The following is a 14,585-nucleotide window of genomic DNA, read 5'->3' on the forward strand; positions in this document are numbered from 1 at the left end:
GCAGTAAATCTAACTGACAATGAACGGTTGACAATGGGACTATTATTAGATTTGTGAAGATTTTGACCTGGTTGATCACAAAAGCCTTTTTTTTTTGTGCAAGGATTGAACATTACGGAATTTGGGATCTGTTTCCAGAATTTGATGTACATGCCACTGGAAGAGTTTATTTTTTAAAGTAATATTGCGTACATAAACATGAAACACCACTTATATTGTGACATAAACCAGCACAATACTAGATAAGAATCAAAATAGTATGTAAATAACCACAGAAGAGCACTATATGCCAAATTCACTTCACGCTGGGCTGAAGCCAGCCAATGCTCTTCCTCAAAATCCCACTGGCTTTCCTAGTAACACATTTAAAGACCTACTTAAAGTAATTTTAACAGAACATTCATTTCACTATCTAGATGAATTCTTCACCTTCATGCAAAATAAACAGAAATATTCTACTTTTGTAAGTATTTCAGTTCATAGTATTATGTAACTTGCAAGCAATTTAATTATGATAAAAAAAAGACTTACTCTCTTTCTTAATTTAACAAAAATAACGTGTATTAAAAACATAATCTATATAATTGTGATAAAAAGAGTTGCACTTTCTTATGTTAACAAAAATAATGTGTATTAAAATGTAAAATTTATTTTTAAACTCGAAACTATATTTTACAAATTCAGTATTCCTATCTACGATATTCAGAATAATATCTTTTTTGATTTCCTGAAATTGTATTACCCCCTTGTTCATGTTCATATTATTATTATTATTATTATTATTATTATTATTATTATTATTATTATTACAAATACATACCAGAAAAAGTGCATTAGATGCTGTTAAAACAGATTTGCATGATTGTCTTTTTTTACTTCCATTTGTGATTTTAAAGTCCATCTTCTGCAGCCTCAAAGTGCTGAGAGATACTTAAGAGTTGGCCTTGAATAGTATATCATAATGTAGGTAGACCTAGGTGTAGGCATGGTAAGGATTCATAATTATTTCCATACTGGTGCAAGGTTCAGAGCTCCCAAGACATCTCTACCAAAGGTACCACTAATGTACCCAATATGCTTAATCCATTTTAAATCATCTTGCAGCCATGTGCCTAGGAATTTTGTTTCTGTGCAATTTAACAAAGTTTAATTATTAATTTAAACAGTAAGTTTAAGGGGATCTCTACTTTGATGATAATAGAAAATCAGTATGATAGACTCATTATTGATTTGCTTCGTGACACAAGTTCACAGATTTCTGTAACTCCCCACAATTCTTGCTCCTAGAGCTGTTGTATCATCTGCAAATAAGACAGTTTTAGATGTCTCCACAATTAGACTCAGATCATTATTGCATGGGAGAAACAGGTGAGGATCCCATAACTGAGACCTGGGGTACCCCATACTTGTTCGTATTCTCACTTGCTAGCATTTCAGTGGGTGCCTCAGACTTTTGATGATTGTACCTCACCAATACCAGTTGCTTTTGAATACTGTTTATCAATTAAGTCTTTAATAAATTTTGAATACATTGTGGGAGTGGACAATGATCAATGTGTTACAAATACTTACTATCAATAACAGTTTTGATCACAATTTATTTATTGCGGTGACTGGTTTCGACCACTACTGTGGTCATTTTCAGACCAATGAGTAAGAACCTCCTTCTGGTGGTAAATCACTACATAATTACCATCAGAAGGAGGTTCTTACTCATTGGTCTGAAGATGACCACAGTCGTGGTTGAAACCGGTCACCGTGATTAATAAATTGTCATTAAGACTGTTTTTGTCAGTAAAAATTAAGTCTTTCCGTATTACTTGGAATCAGCTGATTAATTCTTTACAATGTGTTTGGAAGCATAACAACAAAAATAAAATAACAACAAACATAAAATAACAACAACAATAATAAAATTTATTCAGCATTGAACAGTCAATACAGCCTGTAGAACAAAAAAGATTTCAGGACATCATATAGGACATTCTTCAGTATGTGAGTTAATTATAAGAAAAAGAAATGAACAATTATTAGTCTGTCACAATTTCTCATCTTTTTCTAAAGCGTTTGGAATAAAAAAAATAGTGAAGGGCTTCATTGACAAAAATGGTGTACTGAGTGTATCTCACCTTGGGTTTAGATACAGCAAATCTATAAAAATTACTGTACATTGTGACGTTAATAAAATGGCAAATATTTTGGAAGCAAAACAGTGCACTAGAGGTATATTTCTAGATCTGTAAAAGGCTATTGAACCAATGGGATCATAAAATATTACTGATAAAAACTGCAGTATCATATCAGAGGACTGACAAACAAATGGATTGCATCATTCCTAAGCAGTCACTTAAGAAGGCCGGTATGATGTACACAGACAAGGAACTGAATTTAGTGAGAGAGTCAAGAAAGGTGTTCCTCAGGGTTCAGTCCTGGGATTTCTGCAATTCCTCCTGTATATCAATGACTGAGCCTGAGTGTAGATGCTCATGGCACAACAGTACTCGTCAAAGGGGACAACTCAGTGGCAGCACAGGAACCAGTGAACCTGTGAACTTGGTTGCTGAACAACTCAGCAAGTGGGCTATAAATAACAGACTATCAACACTAAAAAGAACGTTTCAATGAACATCCACACCACACAAAACGCAAACCTGTCTCAACCCACTCGTAACAGTAAATAACTAACTAGTAGAAAGTAACACTGAATTGAAATTCCTGGATCTGTGGTTACAAGATAATCTGAAATTGAATAAACATATTGATCAGGTAAACATTGAAATAAGTACTGGTTGGCATGTACAGAGTGCACTACAAGCATGTACTACCCAAAAAAAGTAAAAGGCGAACTTATGATATGGTGATATTCTGGAGTAATTTTCCAGCTCTCCTTCACACTTTCAGAATCGAGAAGAGAGCCGTGAGGATCATTAGCAGTAGCAAAACTAGTGAGTCTTGTAATCTCATTTGCAGAAAGCTAGGGATCCTAGCACTGCATGGCTTATACTTACTGGAACTGCAAAATTCCTGAAAACCACACAGTGCCAAGAAAATGCTGACCTAACAAAAACAGTAAATTCCACAAATATTACACTATAATAAATTCAAATCTGCACAACTCTGTCAAAAGAGAGCATTCTACATAAGTGTTCTGTTGCTGAATAAGCTTCCTAGAAGTACATATAAAGTCTGTTGAAGACAATAAACAATTTTGTAAAACTGTGATGTTGTTTACTATTTAGTGAAGTCATCAGAAGGCGAAAACCAATTGCAAAATGATTTAGACAAGATATCTGTGTGGTGCAAAAAGTGGCAATTGACTCTAAATAATGAAAAGTGAGAGTTCGTCCACATGACTGCTAATAGGAATTCATTAAATTTCAGTTACATGGTAAATCATACAAATCTAAATGCTGTAAGTTCAACTAAATACCTAGTGATTACAGTTATGAACAAATTAAATTTGAATTATCACATAGAAAATGTTGTGAGGAAAGTGAACCAAAGACTTCATTTTACTGGCAGGACACTTAGGAGTTGCAACAGATACACTAAAGAGACTGCCTATCCTATATGTCCATCAGCTTCTGGAGCATTGTTGCAAAGTATAGGATCCTAACCAAACAGGATTGATGGAGAGCATCAGAAAAGTTCAAAGAAGGGTAATTCATTTTGTATCATCACGAAATAGGTTAGAGAGTGTCACAGATATAATACGCAGTTTGGGGTGGCAATCATTAAAACAAAGACTTTTTTATTGTGCTGGGATATTTTCACAAAATTTCAATCATCAGTTTTTTCTTCCAAATGTGAAAACATTGTATTGATGCCCACCTATATAGGCAGAAATGATGAGTGTAATAAGAGATTTCAGTGCTTGTATGGAGAATGTAGGTGTTTGTTTTTCCAGTGCACTGTTCAGGAGTAGAACAGTAGAGGAATCATCTGAAAGTGGTTTGATGAACTGTCTGCCTGGCATTTGAGTGTGAACTGCAGAGCATATGCATATATGTAGATGTAGAAGTCTGATTTGCTGTATCACTGCATGTCTCTATAAAAGAATAACTAGAATAGAAAATGCTCTTGTTACGATTAAGTGCAGTGGATGCACTAATGAGTGAAGCAAACCTCATACAAACCTGTTGCACTTGATTGTAAACTGTAATATACCCATTGTAAATTTTAACATTTTGTCCAGCATCTGTAGCACACACTGTCAATACAGATCATATGTGTCAAATAAAGAAATCTGTAAACAAATGAATTGCAGTTTATTTTTGTCTTTTAATTTGGTGGTAGGAAAGGCTGTTAAATTTTTAGGAAGGGCATTGTCTAGCTTCAGCCCAGCATGACATGCTTTTTTTCATATAATGCTGACCTATAGCTATTTACTTGGTGTTTCTTTCCAGTAGTATTTTGGTGAAGGTCACAGGTTAAATTTGGTTTCACTGTTTTCACAAGCAATATTAGTTTTATAATGTATACACTTATAATGGTAAACATGCCTAATTTTGAAAAAGTTTATGACGTGATTCTCTCGGTTTCATACTACAAATAATTTTGGTAGCTATTTTCTGCAATGTGTGTGGTGTATTTGTTTTTATTGTTTCGCCCATACTTCTACTCCATAGTTCAAGTTGGTTTAGAACAATAAATGATATGTAATTTTTAGCACATATATATCTTCTGACTTTGCTATGTTTTTAGATAACTTATAGCATAATGAATTAGTTTGCATTGCATTTAAAGATTATCCCACACTGTAATCCCAAAGAATCTTATCCAGGTTTTTCTTTTTTACAGTATCATTTCCGATGAATTATTTGATACCAAACTCCATTATTTTTTTTTTTTGTGTAAATTCCATAATTTTACTCATTGTAACACTAACATTTAGGTGGCTTTAACAGAAACACTAGACTATTTCATTCGTAACATTCTTATGCTGTACTACTAGATTGCCACAGACATTGTATTTTTACACAATAGATGTATCATCTACATACAGTATATATTTTAGAGTTAGGAGAACAGTACTTTATATTATTATTGTCAATGATGATGAGGGAACCAAAATAGAAACTTGAGTCACTCTGTATTTGACATTGGTAAATTTTTTATTTGAAGGACCCACTGTTCATTTTAAGCAGCATACATTTTTTTCTTGTTGCTCATATACAATTATACCAATTCATAGCCAGTTCCATTAACACTAAAGTCCCATATCTTGTCTGGTAATATACTGATATTATCATAATTTTTTTATTGAGGAACACTTCAGTAACAAATTGCTTGTTCCATATTGCATTATTATTTCATCTATTAAGTGTCCTGCATCTGCTGAAGTTGACTTATTTTTTTATAAAGCCATACTGATTTTCAAATATTCGATTGTGTTGACTCAAGAATGTCATTAGTCTAGTGTAAATAACTTTCTCTATCACTTTAGAAGATGTAGGTAAGATTGAGATGAGGTCATAGTGTCACATTTATCACATTTCTTGTAAATCGTGGCAACTTATGCTATTTTTTGACTGTCTTGGAAACTACCTTATGCAATTAAATTATTTGCTGCTGTGACCATGGCATCAGACATGTTGTCTATGCATCTATTTAATGTGCTGATAAACAGCTTATCATAGACTACTAATTTTGAATTTTTTAGTGAACTGACTTTGTATTTTATCTCATTGACATTGGGGCCTAGTGTAAGTCTTCTTTTCCTGGAATGCTCGTATATCTATACTTTATATTGTTGAAGAAGTCATTGATGGTTTTTCCAACAGAAGAAAGGTACTCACTAAAAGCGTGTGAAGTCTGATATTGGCATCTGATAGCACTTCCTTTATCGTTTACGGTAAGATCACTAACTGATTTGTCCTGGCAAATCCTAAAACTATACATAACTTCCCAAACAGCAATATCAGTGTTGCTTGAGTTTCTTAACATCAAGGCTACATATGTACAAAGGTTGGAACTTTAATAGTGGCAACTATTTATTAACAGCTCGTACAAAATAGATACACGTTTCAAAGTTTTACTGACTTCAAAGTAGTCACCAGCTTTGTGTATAACCTGTTGCCAGCGATGTGGAAGACGTAGGATACTCATAGCAGTGCCAGTTGTGTTGACAGTTCGAGCAGTGCAGTCTGTTGCCCAACGAATTTGTAGCAGTTCTGAAGCTAATGCTGTGAAGTGGTTCCTTCAGTTTAGAAATTAAGTTGAACTCATGAGGGCATAAGTCAGGGGAATGCAGTAGGTGTGGTATAGCACTTAGCAGCCCATCAGTCAAACAAATCAGTAACAGCTTGCGCTGTACGTGCTTGAGTATTGTCCTGCAAAATGATGGTCAGGTCCTGCAGAAAGTGTCATCACTTCTGTCTCTATGCTGTTAATTTTCGGAACACAACCTACGACCGGCTTAGAGACAGAAGTGATGACACTTTCTGCAGGACCTGACCATTGTTTTGCAGGATAATGCTCAAGCACATACAGTGCAATCTGTTGCTGATTTGTTTGACTGATGGGGCTGGTAAGTGCTATACCACCTACTGCACTTCCCTGACTTAAGCCCTAGTGAGATCATCTTGATTCCTAAACTGAAGGAAACACTTCACAGTATTCACTTCAGAACTGCTACAAATTCGTTGGGCAATAGACCGCCCCGCTCGAACTGTCAACACAACTGGCACTGCTAAGGGTATCCTACGACTCCCACATCGCTGGCGATGGGTTATACACAATGTTCAGTATAGCTTTAAACCTTAAACATGTTACCATCTGGGCAATGAATATTTCAAGATATTTGCATCTGATGAGCAAAATCAGTAACAAATCAAACAAAACACTAAATGTGGCGGTTTTATCTATGCATTGACGGCTATCGTTTGCTGCGTCCATAGCAGTTGATGGCAGCATTTGTTAACTTATTAAACAGGTTTGCAACTGTTTAAGGACTGCTTATGTTATTATTGTAAGGTGTTCATGTAATACTTGCTGAAGTGTTATTTTTTTCTCAAAGTATTCTTATAAAATTTCACATGGATTAAATGAAAATGAGACAGATGAAAAAAAAGTAAGTAAACTGTTTATTATTTCAAAAGTTATTGCCATAATGTTAATAAATTTATCACACTGTGAGACAAAGTGGTCACTACCTTCATGGAAAAATTTTTGTGGTTGCCTACAGAACCATTATTGTACCCAGGCTTGCACCTATACGTCCACTCAGGCATGCACCCATACATCCGAAGCAAATCAACGGCCATGAATGTCTTTCTTCAGGGCTCCAAAAATATGGAAATGAACAGCTTAAAGTTACCGTTTCTGACTGGTTAAAGCCATATTCACAGTGACACTGACCTTTAGTTGAAATTATGCTTCTGTTAGGGTTTACCATCTTCTGGATAACTAAGCTTGCGAGGTGGAGTTTGAACTGCTGAGTAATTGTGGCATGTTTTCTGTCAACTCTACAGGGCTTGCCCAATTCAGACTAATTGCTATATTCATGGTAATCTTATTGTTTCTCAAAATGTCATCTCTAACAATAAGCACAACAATAAATACTCTAGCTGTTCTCATTTGCAGAAAAAAAAACAAAAAATCATTGATGAAAGGAGATACCTATGTGAAAAAGAATAAAGGAAGTACTTTAATAATGAAACAATCAAAGAAATATCTGCATTTTCAAATGTAAATATTATAGTAAAACACTCACAGGTATTACACCAGCTTGCTGCTGCAATTGTTGAGCAATACTTTCAGCATAATCACTATGTGCAATGCCAGAGAGCTGTGCATTACTTTCATACATACGAAGCTCTGTAAGCAATGCCTGCTTCCTTGATAACAATTCCCTGACTGTCTCCTGTTCCACATTCACATCAGGTCTTGTTCCCATCATTTTTGCCTGTTTGTAGCCCCTCACTGAATAAGAAAAATACTTAAGATTCATCATACAACAATAATTAATATATGATAAATTTTGTCAGATGCAATTTTGAAATATACATCTACCTGATGAATCTTATCTCTAACAATACACAAGCAATTACATTTTGCAAAGTATCAGCAAGTGTTAGATCAAGAATGAATTTTTCACCTTATAGCTGAGTGTGTGCTTGTTTTTTGAAACTTCCTGTTAGATTAAAGTGGTGTGTCAAATTGTAACTCAAACCTATAACTTCACCTTTTGTGGGCAATACTCTTACCAAATGAGCTATTCAGGCATGACTGTCAACCTGCCCTCGCGGCTTTGTTTTCTCCCAGTACCTCTCACTTACAATGCAGATCAGTTTGTAGGAACACTGCCTGTGAAAGCAAGGTACTGGGTTTGAGTCCCCATCTGGCACACAGTTTTAATCAGGAAGTTCCAAGATATTCACAATTTGGAAGAAATCTGCACACAGATGCCACAGAAAAGGCCAATCTGCATTGTTCTATTGGCAGAAAGAACAGGTAGCTTGTTTGTTGATTAATTATTTCAATAGAAACAAAGGTGAGTATATGTGCTTCGGAAGCAAACAACTTCAAAATTTGTGCATATCTATAGTTTTGCAGCACTCAAATTTAAAATTCAGATCATGATAAATTGCATTTTTTTACCTCTAATGAAACAAGCTTGTTGCTGATGATGTACAGGTTGAAACAACTCTCTCTCTCTCTCCACTCTACACACTATACTCCTGAAGAATGCAAATCCAGAGGAAATGTGGGACTGTGGGCCTTAACATGAATCAATTTTCTTTTAAAAGAAACAATACTCTCCCTCCCTCACCTTAGTGATACCTCAACATAACGTAGCCCGATATTTTTGTCCAGAGGTACAGGAAATATTACATCAGTGAGAGTCAACCTGGTCCATACCGCCCACTAGTGGATGTTAGAGTTTTCATAGACGGCAGCAGGCAGTAAGTATCTTAAAAACATTTTCACTGGGTTTTCATAAAATTTTGACAAAGATTTGTTAAATAATTATTATTACTTGCTTTAACTTGGTGTAACTCTGCTTTATAAATTTTACAAGGAAAATTTACTTCCCACTTTATAAATCATACTTATGGTGGAACTAGTGGGCAGTTAGAAGATTTTACTATGTTCAGAGATGCAAAAGTGCGCGGCAGATAAAAAAGGTTGACTAAATTCGTATTACATGAGTAACTAAAATTAGGCATACAAATTCAGAATTAAAATGGTTGACTGAAAGCTCTTACCTTCTCCCTCAACAGTGCAAACAAGGAGGTCATTCTTTCCAACAAGTCGATAATCGCCTTCTACAATCCCTGCTATAGAATGAGGCAATGTATCCTTGAAGATGACTTCACCTGTTCTGCTATTTCTGGCATCCACCTTCCCATTTGTCCAACCAGTTATCAGTTCTTCCATACCATCACCGTCCACATCAAAGCTATAGATGATAACAGCACGACTTTTTGACTGTGAAAAACATACTTTGTTATCAATATTCTAACAGCATTTCCATCAAAATAAATATTACTGAAATACAAATGCACAACTACAGTAAAGAAAACATGATGTTTATAAAGGCATAATGGCAGTCTGAGAAAGTACATCAATTAGTGAACACTCAAAGATATACTGCCTTGTAAAGGACAGATCAAGATAGCGCAGTGGATAAGGCACTGGACTTGCATATGGAAAAATCAGATTTCAAATCCTTCTAACACGAAACTACGTTAGATACTGAATCACACTGTAAAGTGATTAAGGCAGTGGAGTCACATCTGGAAAGAGTGGATTTTAAATCCCTGGTCATACCGGTTTCGAATATTTTGAAGGCATTCAATTTTCCTTCCTTCCACCAAGAAACAACTTTTTTTTATATAATGGCTGTCTTTTAACTTGAAGTAAATTTATTTTATTTCTAAATTTATTGAGCAAATTAAAATCCATAGCCACCACAGGAGACAAATCAAGTGTTACATTCAACTGCTGAAGGGTCTTACTTATTTTGAAACTACAAACATTGTTGCAATAAATGCTTCCAATTGAACTCCCTAACTGGCAGCAACTGAACACCACAATGAGTACAATACAAGACTTTCTTATACTTTCTGAATAGTCGTGACTGAATAATGATACTGACTGTTTTCCTTGAAACAGCGACAATCTACAAGAACCCAGGCTCACTCGAAACAGAGTAACCCCAGTAATTTCCTAGCAGCAATTTCAAATTACTAAGGAAGTAGTAGTATACTCTCCATGAGGTCTTTGAGAAGATATGTCACATTTGAAATGTCAATTAAAAATAAAATAAAATAAAAACAAATAATAGGTGCCTCGCCCATTCCCATACCCCACCAAGTGTGGACCTCACTGTTGTGGAGTATGATATGTGCAATCACATCAGAAGGGTATTTGTCAAGAGGCCACATAACATATGATTCCCAAAGAGGGGGTAACAGCCTTTTCGGTACTTACAGGAGCAACAGTGTGGATGACTGATTTGGCCTTGTAGCAACAGCCAACAGGGTCATTTTATGTTGACATTGCAGCACAGCTGGAAGCATGAGTAAACTATAATCAATATTTCCCCCAAAGCTGTACCGGGTAAAATATTCTGGAGATAAAATAGTTCACCACTTGGATCACGAGTGGTGACTAGTAAGGAGGATGCTGTCATAAAATCAAATCTAGCATTGGACTGATAGAATCTCTTAATCGTGTAGGAAGGTTAGAGAACTTGAAACAGAAATATATATGTGGAAGTTAGATACAGAGGGAATTAATGAAGCATGGTGGTAGAGAGAACAAGATATTCGGTCAGAAAATACAGGATTATTAAGATTGAATCAAACAGACGTTATGCAGGAGTAGGTCTAATAATGCAGGGTAAGTACTGTGAATAGTGCAGTGAATGGATTTCATAACCAAAATATACACAGAGCCACAACCTACAACAGCAATATAATTGTAAGAAATTGTTCTTTTCCCATATTTGTCATTCGAAAAATACAGGGTCATCTTATATTCAAAGATTAAACTATTGCTGCTGGGATCAATATTTTTGTGTTGTTTAACATATTAATATAAGGGTCATCTTACATTTAAAGATGAAGCTTTGGCCATTGAGGTCAGATGCAGGTTGATTCTGAAGAATTTGGAAGAGTTCAAAGGAGAACAGAGACATCAGCCTGGCTGTGGACTAGGGTGTGTGTGTGTGTGTGTGTGTGTGTGTGTGTGGCGAGAGGACAGCAAACCTCATTGTGCTAACGACCAGGGTATGTTAACTGCGTACCTTGTCTTTTTATGAACACCTGTCACATTTAAAATGCAGTTGCCTTAACCCATTTGTAGGCAGTATCAAAGTGACTTTAAAATTGGACAAATATTCAACAACAGTATACATTTCTGCAGGAGACAGTAAAAGTCTACATAGGGCAGTTTCACACGTGTTTCATGCAGCAATGTTGTCAAAGCTTGCTGTGAGGTATGATGGAACAAAAGGGGGTGTGTCAGCTGCTGGTTCTACACAGCCAATGAGAGAGAAATAAGCAGACGACATGTTTGGAAGCAAAAGACAAAGGAATACTGTCACATTCTCACATCAATATGGATGTGAAATCCATTACGTATTCAAAAACAGCTGTGTTCTCAGGTCCCGCTATAACCACAACCTTGGAAATTGTAACAGCCACATAAATGTGACAACCATTTCATTGTTGCTCATATATAAAAATAAATTGCCTCTTTTCTCATCTTTCATTGGCTAGTGAAACTATGATCCCAAGTACAGTGATGGTGATGATCATGATGATATAAATCAATGTAAACTATTCTTTTTTGCATATTATATTTCTCACTGTATTATCAAAATGTAGACATGGCGTAAGTTTAGAACAGGTATAATGATTACTTTTTATATCAATAAAACAGTCTGTAATTTTGATTAATCAAAATATATTAAAAATAAAATTTTCCTCAAAGTGCCTTCTCATACTTAGGTAAATACAGTATGCTTGCCTACTGGATCTGAAGATAGTGAAGAAACTGAACCAAATCAGATAAATATATTATTGTCTAAATTATGGAAAATGAAAAATTAGCTATGATGCATGACTGGAGTTCAAGAGTAGAAAATCAAATAGGAATTACAGGTCCATATCACTAACGTCGATTTGCAGTAGGGTTTTGGAACATATATTGTATTCGAATATTATGAAGTACCTCGAAGAAAACGATTTATTGAAACATAGTCAGCATGGTTCAGAAAATATCATTCTTGTGAAACACAACTAGCTCTCTATACTCATGAAGTAATAAGTGCTATCGACAGGGGATGTCAAATTGATTCCATATTTTTAGATTTCCAGAAGACTTTCGACACCGTTCCTCACAAGTGTCTTCTAACCAAACTGCATGCCTACGGACTATCGCCTCAGTTGTGCGACTGGATTCATTATTTCCTGTCAGAAAGGTCACAGTTCACCGTAATAGACGGAAAGTCATCGAGTAAAACAGCAGTAATATCCGGTGTTCCCCAAGGAAGTGTTATAGGCCCTCTATTATTCCTGATCTATATTAATGACATAGGAGACAATCTGAGTAGCCGTCTTAGACTTTTTGCAGATTATGCTGTCATTTACCATCTTGTAAGGTCAACAGATGAGGAAAACAACTTGCAAAATGATTTAGATAAGATATCTGTATGGTGTGAAAAGTGGCAATTGACCCTTAATAAGGAAAAGTGTGAAGTTATTCACATGAGTACTAAAAGAAATCAGCTAAATTTTGATTACGCGATAAGTCACACAAATCTGAAGGCTCTAAACTCAACTAAATACTTAGGGATTACAATTACAAATAACCTAAATTGGAACGATCACATAGATAATATTGTGGGTAGAGCAAACCAAAAACTGCAATTCACTAGTAAAACACTTAGAAGGTGCAACAGGTCTACTAAAGAGACTGCTTACACCATGCTTGTCCACCCTATTCTGGAGTACTGCTGTGCGGTGTAGGATCCATCTCAGGTGGGTATGGCGGATGACATCAAAAAAGTACAAAGAAGGGCAGCTCATTTAGTATTATTGTAAAATAGGGGAGATAGTGTCACAGATATGATACCTGAATTGGAGTGGCACTCATTAAAACAAAGGCATTTTTCATTGCGACGGGATCTTCTCATGAAATTTCAATCACCAGTATTCTCCTCCAATTGCGAAAACATTCTGTTGGCACCCACCTACACAGGCAGAAATTATCATTACGATAAAATAAGAGAAATCAGGGCTCGCACAGAAAAATTTAAGTGCTCGTTTTTCTCGCGTGCCGTTCGAGAGTGGAACAGTACAGAGAGAGCTTGAAGGTGGTTCACTGAACCCTCTGTCAGGCACTTTATTGTGAATAGCAGAGTAATGATGTAGATGTAGAAAAAATAGTAGGACATGGACTGACAGAATGGAATGAAATGGGAAGGTGTTCAGTAGAAGACTGCAGAATACAATTTATTCACTGCTAATACATGCTTTAGGAATCATGGAAGAAGTTATTGTACATGGTAGAGACAGTTAAACATACAATACATAATCATAAGACAGATATAAAAGCATGATTCTGAACTGCAAAAAATTTCCAGGAGTGCATGGGGACTCTGGCCATAAGTTATTAGTTATGTAATGCAGATTAAAGTTGAATAAATTGCAGGATGGTTGGATATTAAGGAAAGAGCAGCTAGATACGTTGAATCAACCAGAAAGTTTCGAGAATTTCAAAGAGAAATGGTTCAAATGGCTCTGAGCACTATGGGACTTAACATTTGAGGTCATCAGTCCCCTAGAACTTACAACTACTTAAACCTAACTAACCTAAGGACATCACACACATCCATGCCCAAGGCAGGATTCGAACCTGCGACCGTAGCGGCCGTGTGGTTCCAGACTGAAGCGCCTAGAACCACTCGGCCGAGCGGTTCTAGACGCTACAGTCTGGAGCTGCGCGACTGCTACGGTCACAGGTTCGAATTCTGCCTTGGGCATGGATGTGTATGATGTCCTTAGGTTAGTTAGGTTTAAGTAGTTCTAAGGTCTAGAGGACTGATGACCACAGCAGTTAAGTCCCATAGTGCTCAGAGCCATTTGAACCACTCCGGCCAGCATTTCAAAGAGAGCCTATGGTAATGACTGTCTGAAGTAGACAAAAGAGATGTAACAGAAGATGAAGTGATAGCAAAGAAAGGAAAATAGTGAACATAGCAGAGGAACAGCCAGGGGAAAAAATCAAGGTCCAATAGTAACACTCTGATAATGCACATGATATTGTATGTAATTGATGGAAGGAAAAAATACGAAAATGCGCAAATGATGCAGGCAAAATGAAATGAATACAGAGGTGCAAAGACTGAAGTTAAAAAAAAAAAAAAAAGCGAAGCAGGAATGGCCAGAAGAAAAACGCGGAGCTGTAGAAGCATACATGAATGAGGAAAACATAGGTGCCATGTAGTGGAAGATAAAAAATAAACCTTTGGAGAAAAGAGAAGCAGCTGCATCAATATCAGGATCTCAGATGACAAGCCTGCACTAACTTGTGAAGGGAAGATTGAAAGGTGTAAGGAATATTTAGAACTG

The 14,585-nt window shown here is 36.0% G+C and overlaps 1 protein-coding gene across 5 annotated transcripts in view; it reads right to left on the reverse strand.

The window, feature by feature from the left end:
• The window catches only part of LOC124721652 (Bardet-Biedl syndrome 2 protein homolog), a 170,057-nt gene that overhangs the window by 58,582 nt on the left and 96,890 nt on the right, over nucleotides 1-14,585 (reverse strand). For all 5 annotated transcript variants that reach the window (XR_007006367.1, XM_047246721.1, XM_047246719.1 and 2 more), the window contains 2 exons: nucleotides 9,210-9,432; nucleotides 7,715-7,923 (listed from right to left, as the gene is read on the reverse strand). Coding sequence is in view for 4 of the 5 variants with exons in the window: in XM_047246721.1 (XP_047102677.1) it covers nucleotides 7,715-7,923; nucleotides 9,210-9,432 (432 nt within the window). In the remaining variant the exon portion in view is untranslated. The remainder of the gene's footprint in view (nucleotides 1-7,714; nucleotides 7,924-9,209; nucleotides 9,433-14,585) is intronic.

This window comes from Schistocerca piceifrons, chromosome X (genome assembly GCF_021461385.2).
Source record: "Schistocerca piceifrons isolate TAMUIC-IGC-003096 chromosome X, iqSchPice1.1, whole genome shotgun sequence".
Lineage (NCBI taxonomy): Eukaryota > Metazoa > Arthropoda > Insecta > Orthoptera > Acrididae > Schistocerca > Schistocerca piceifrons.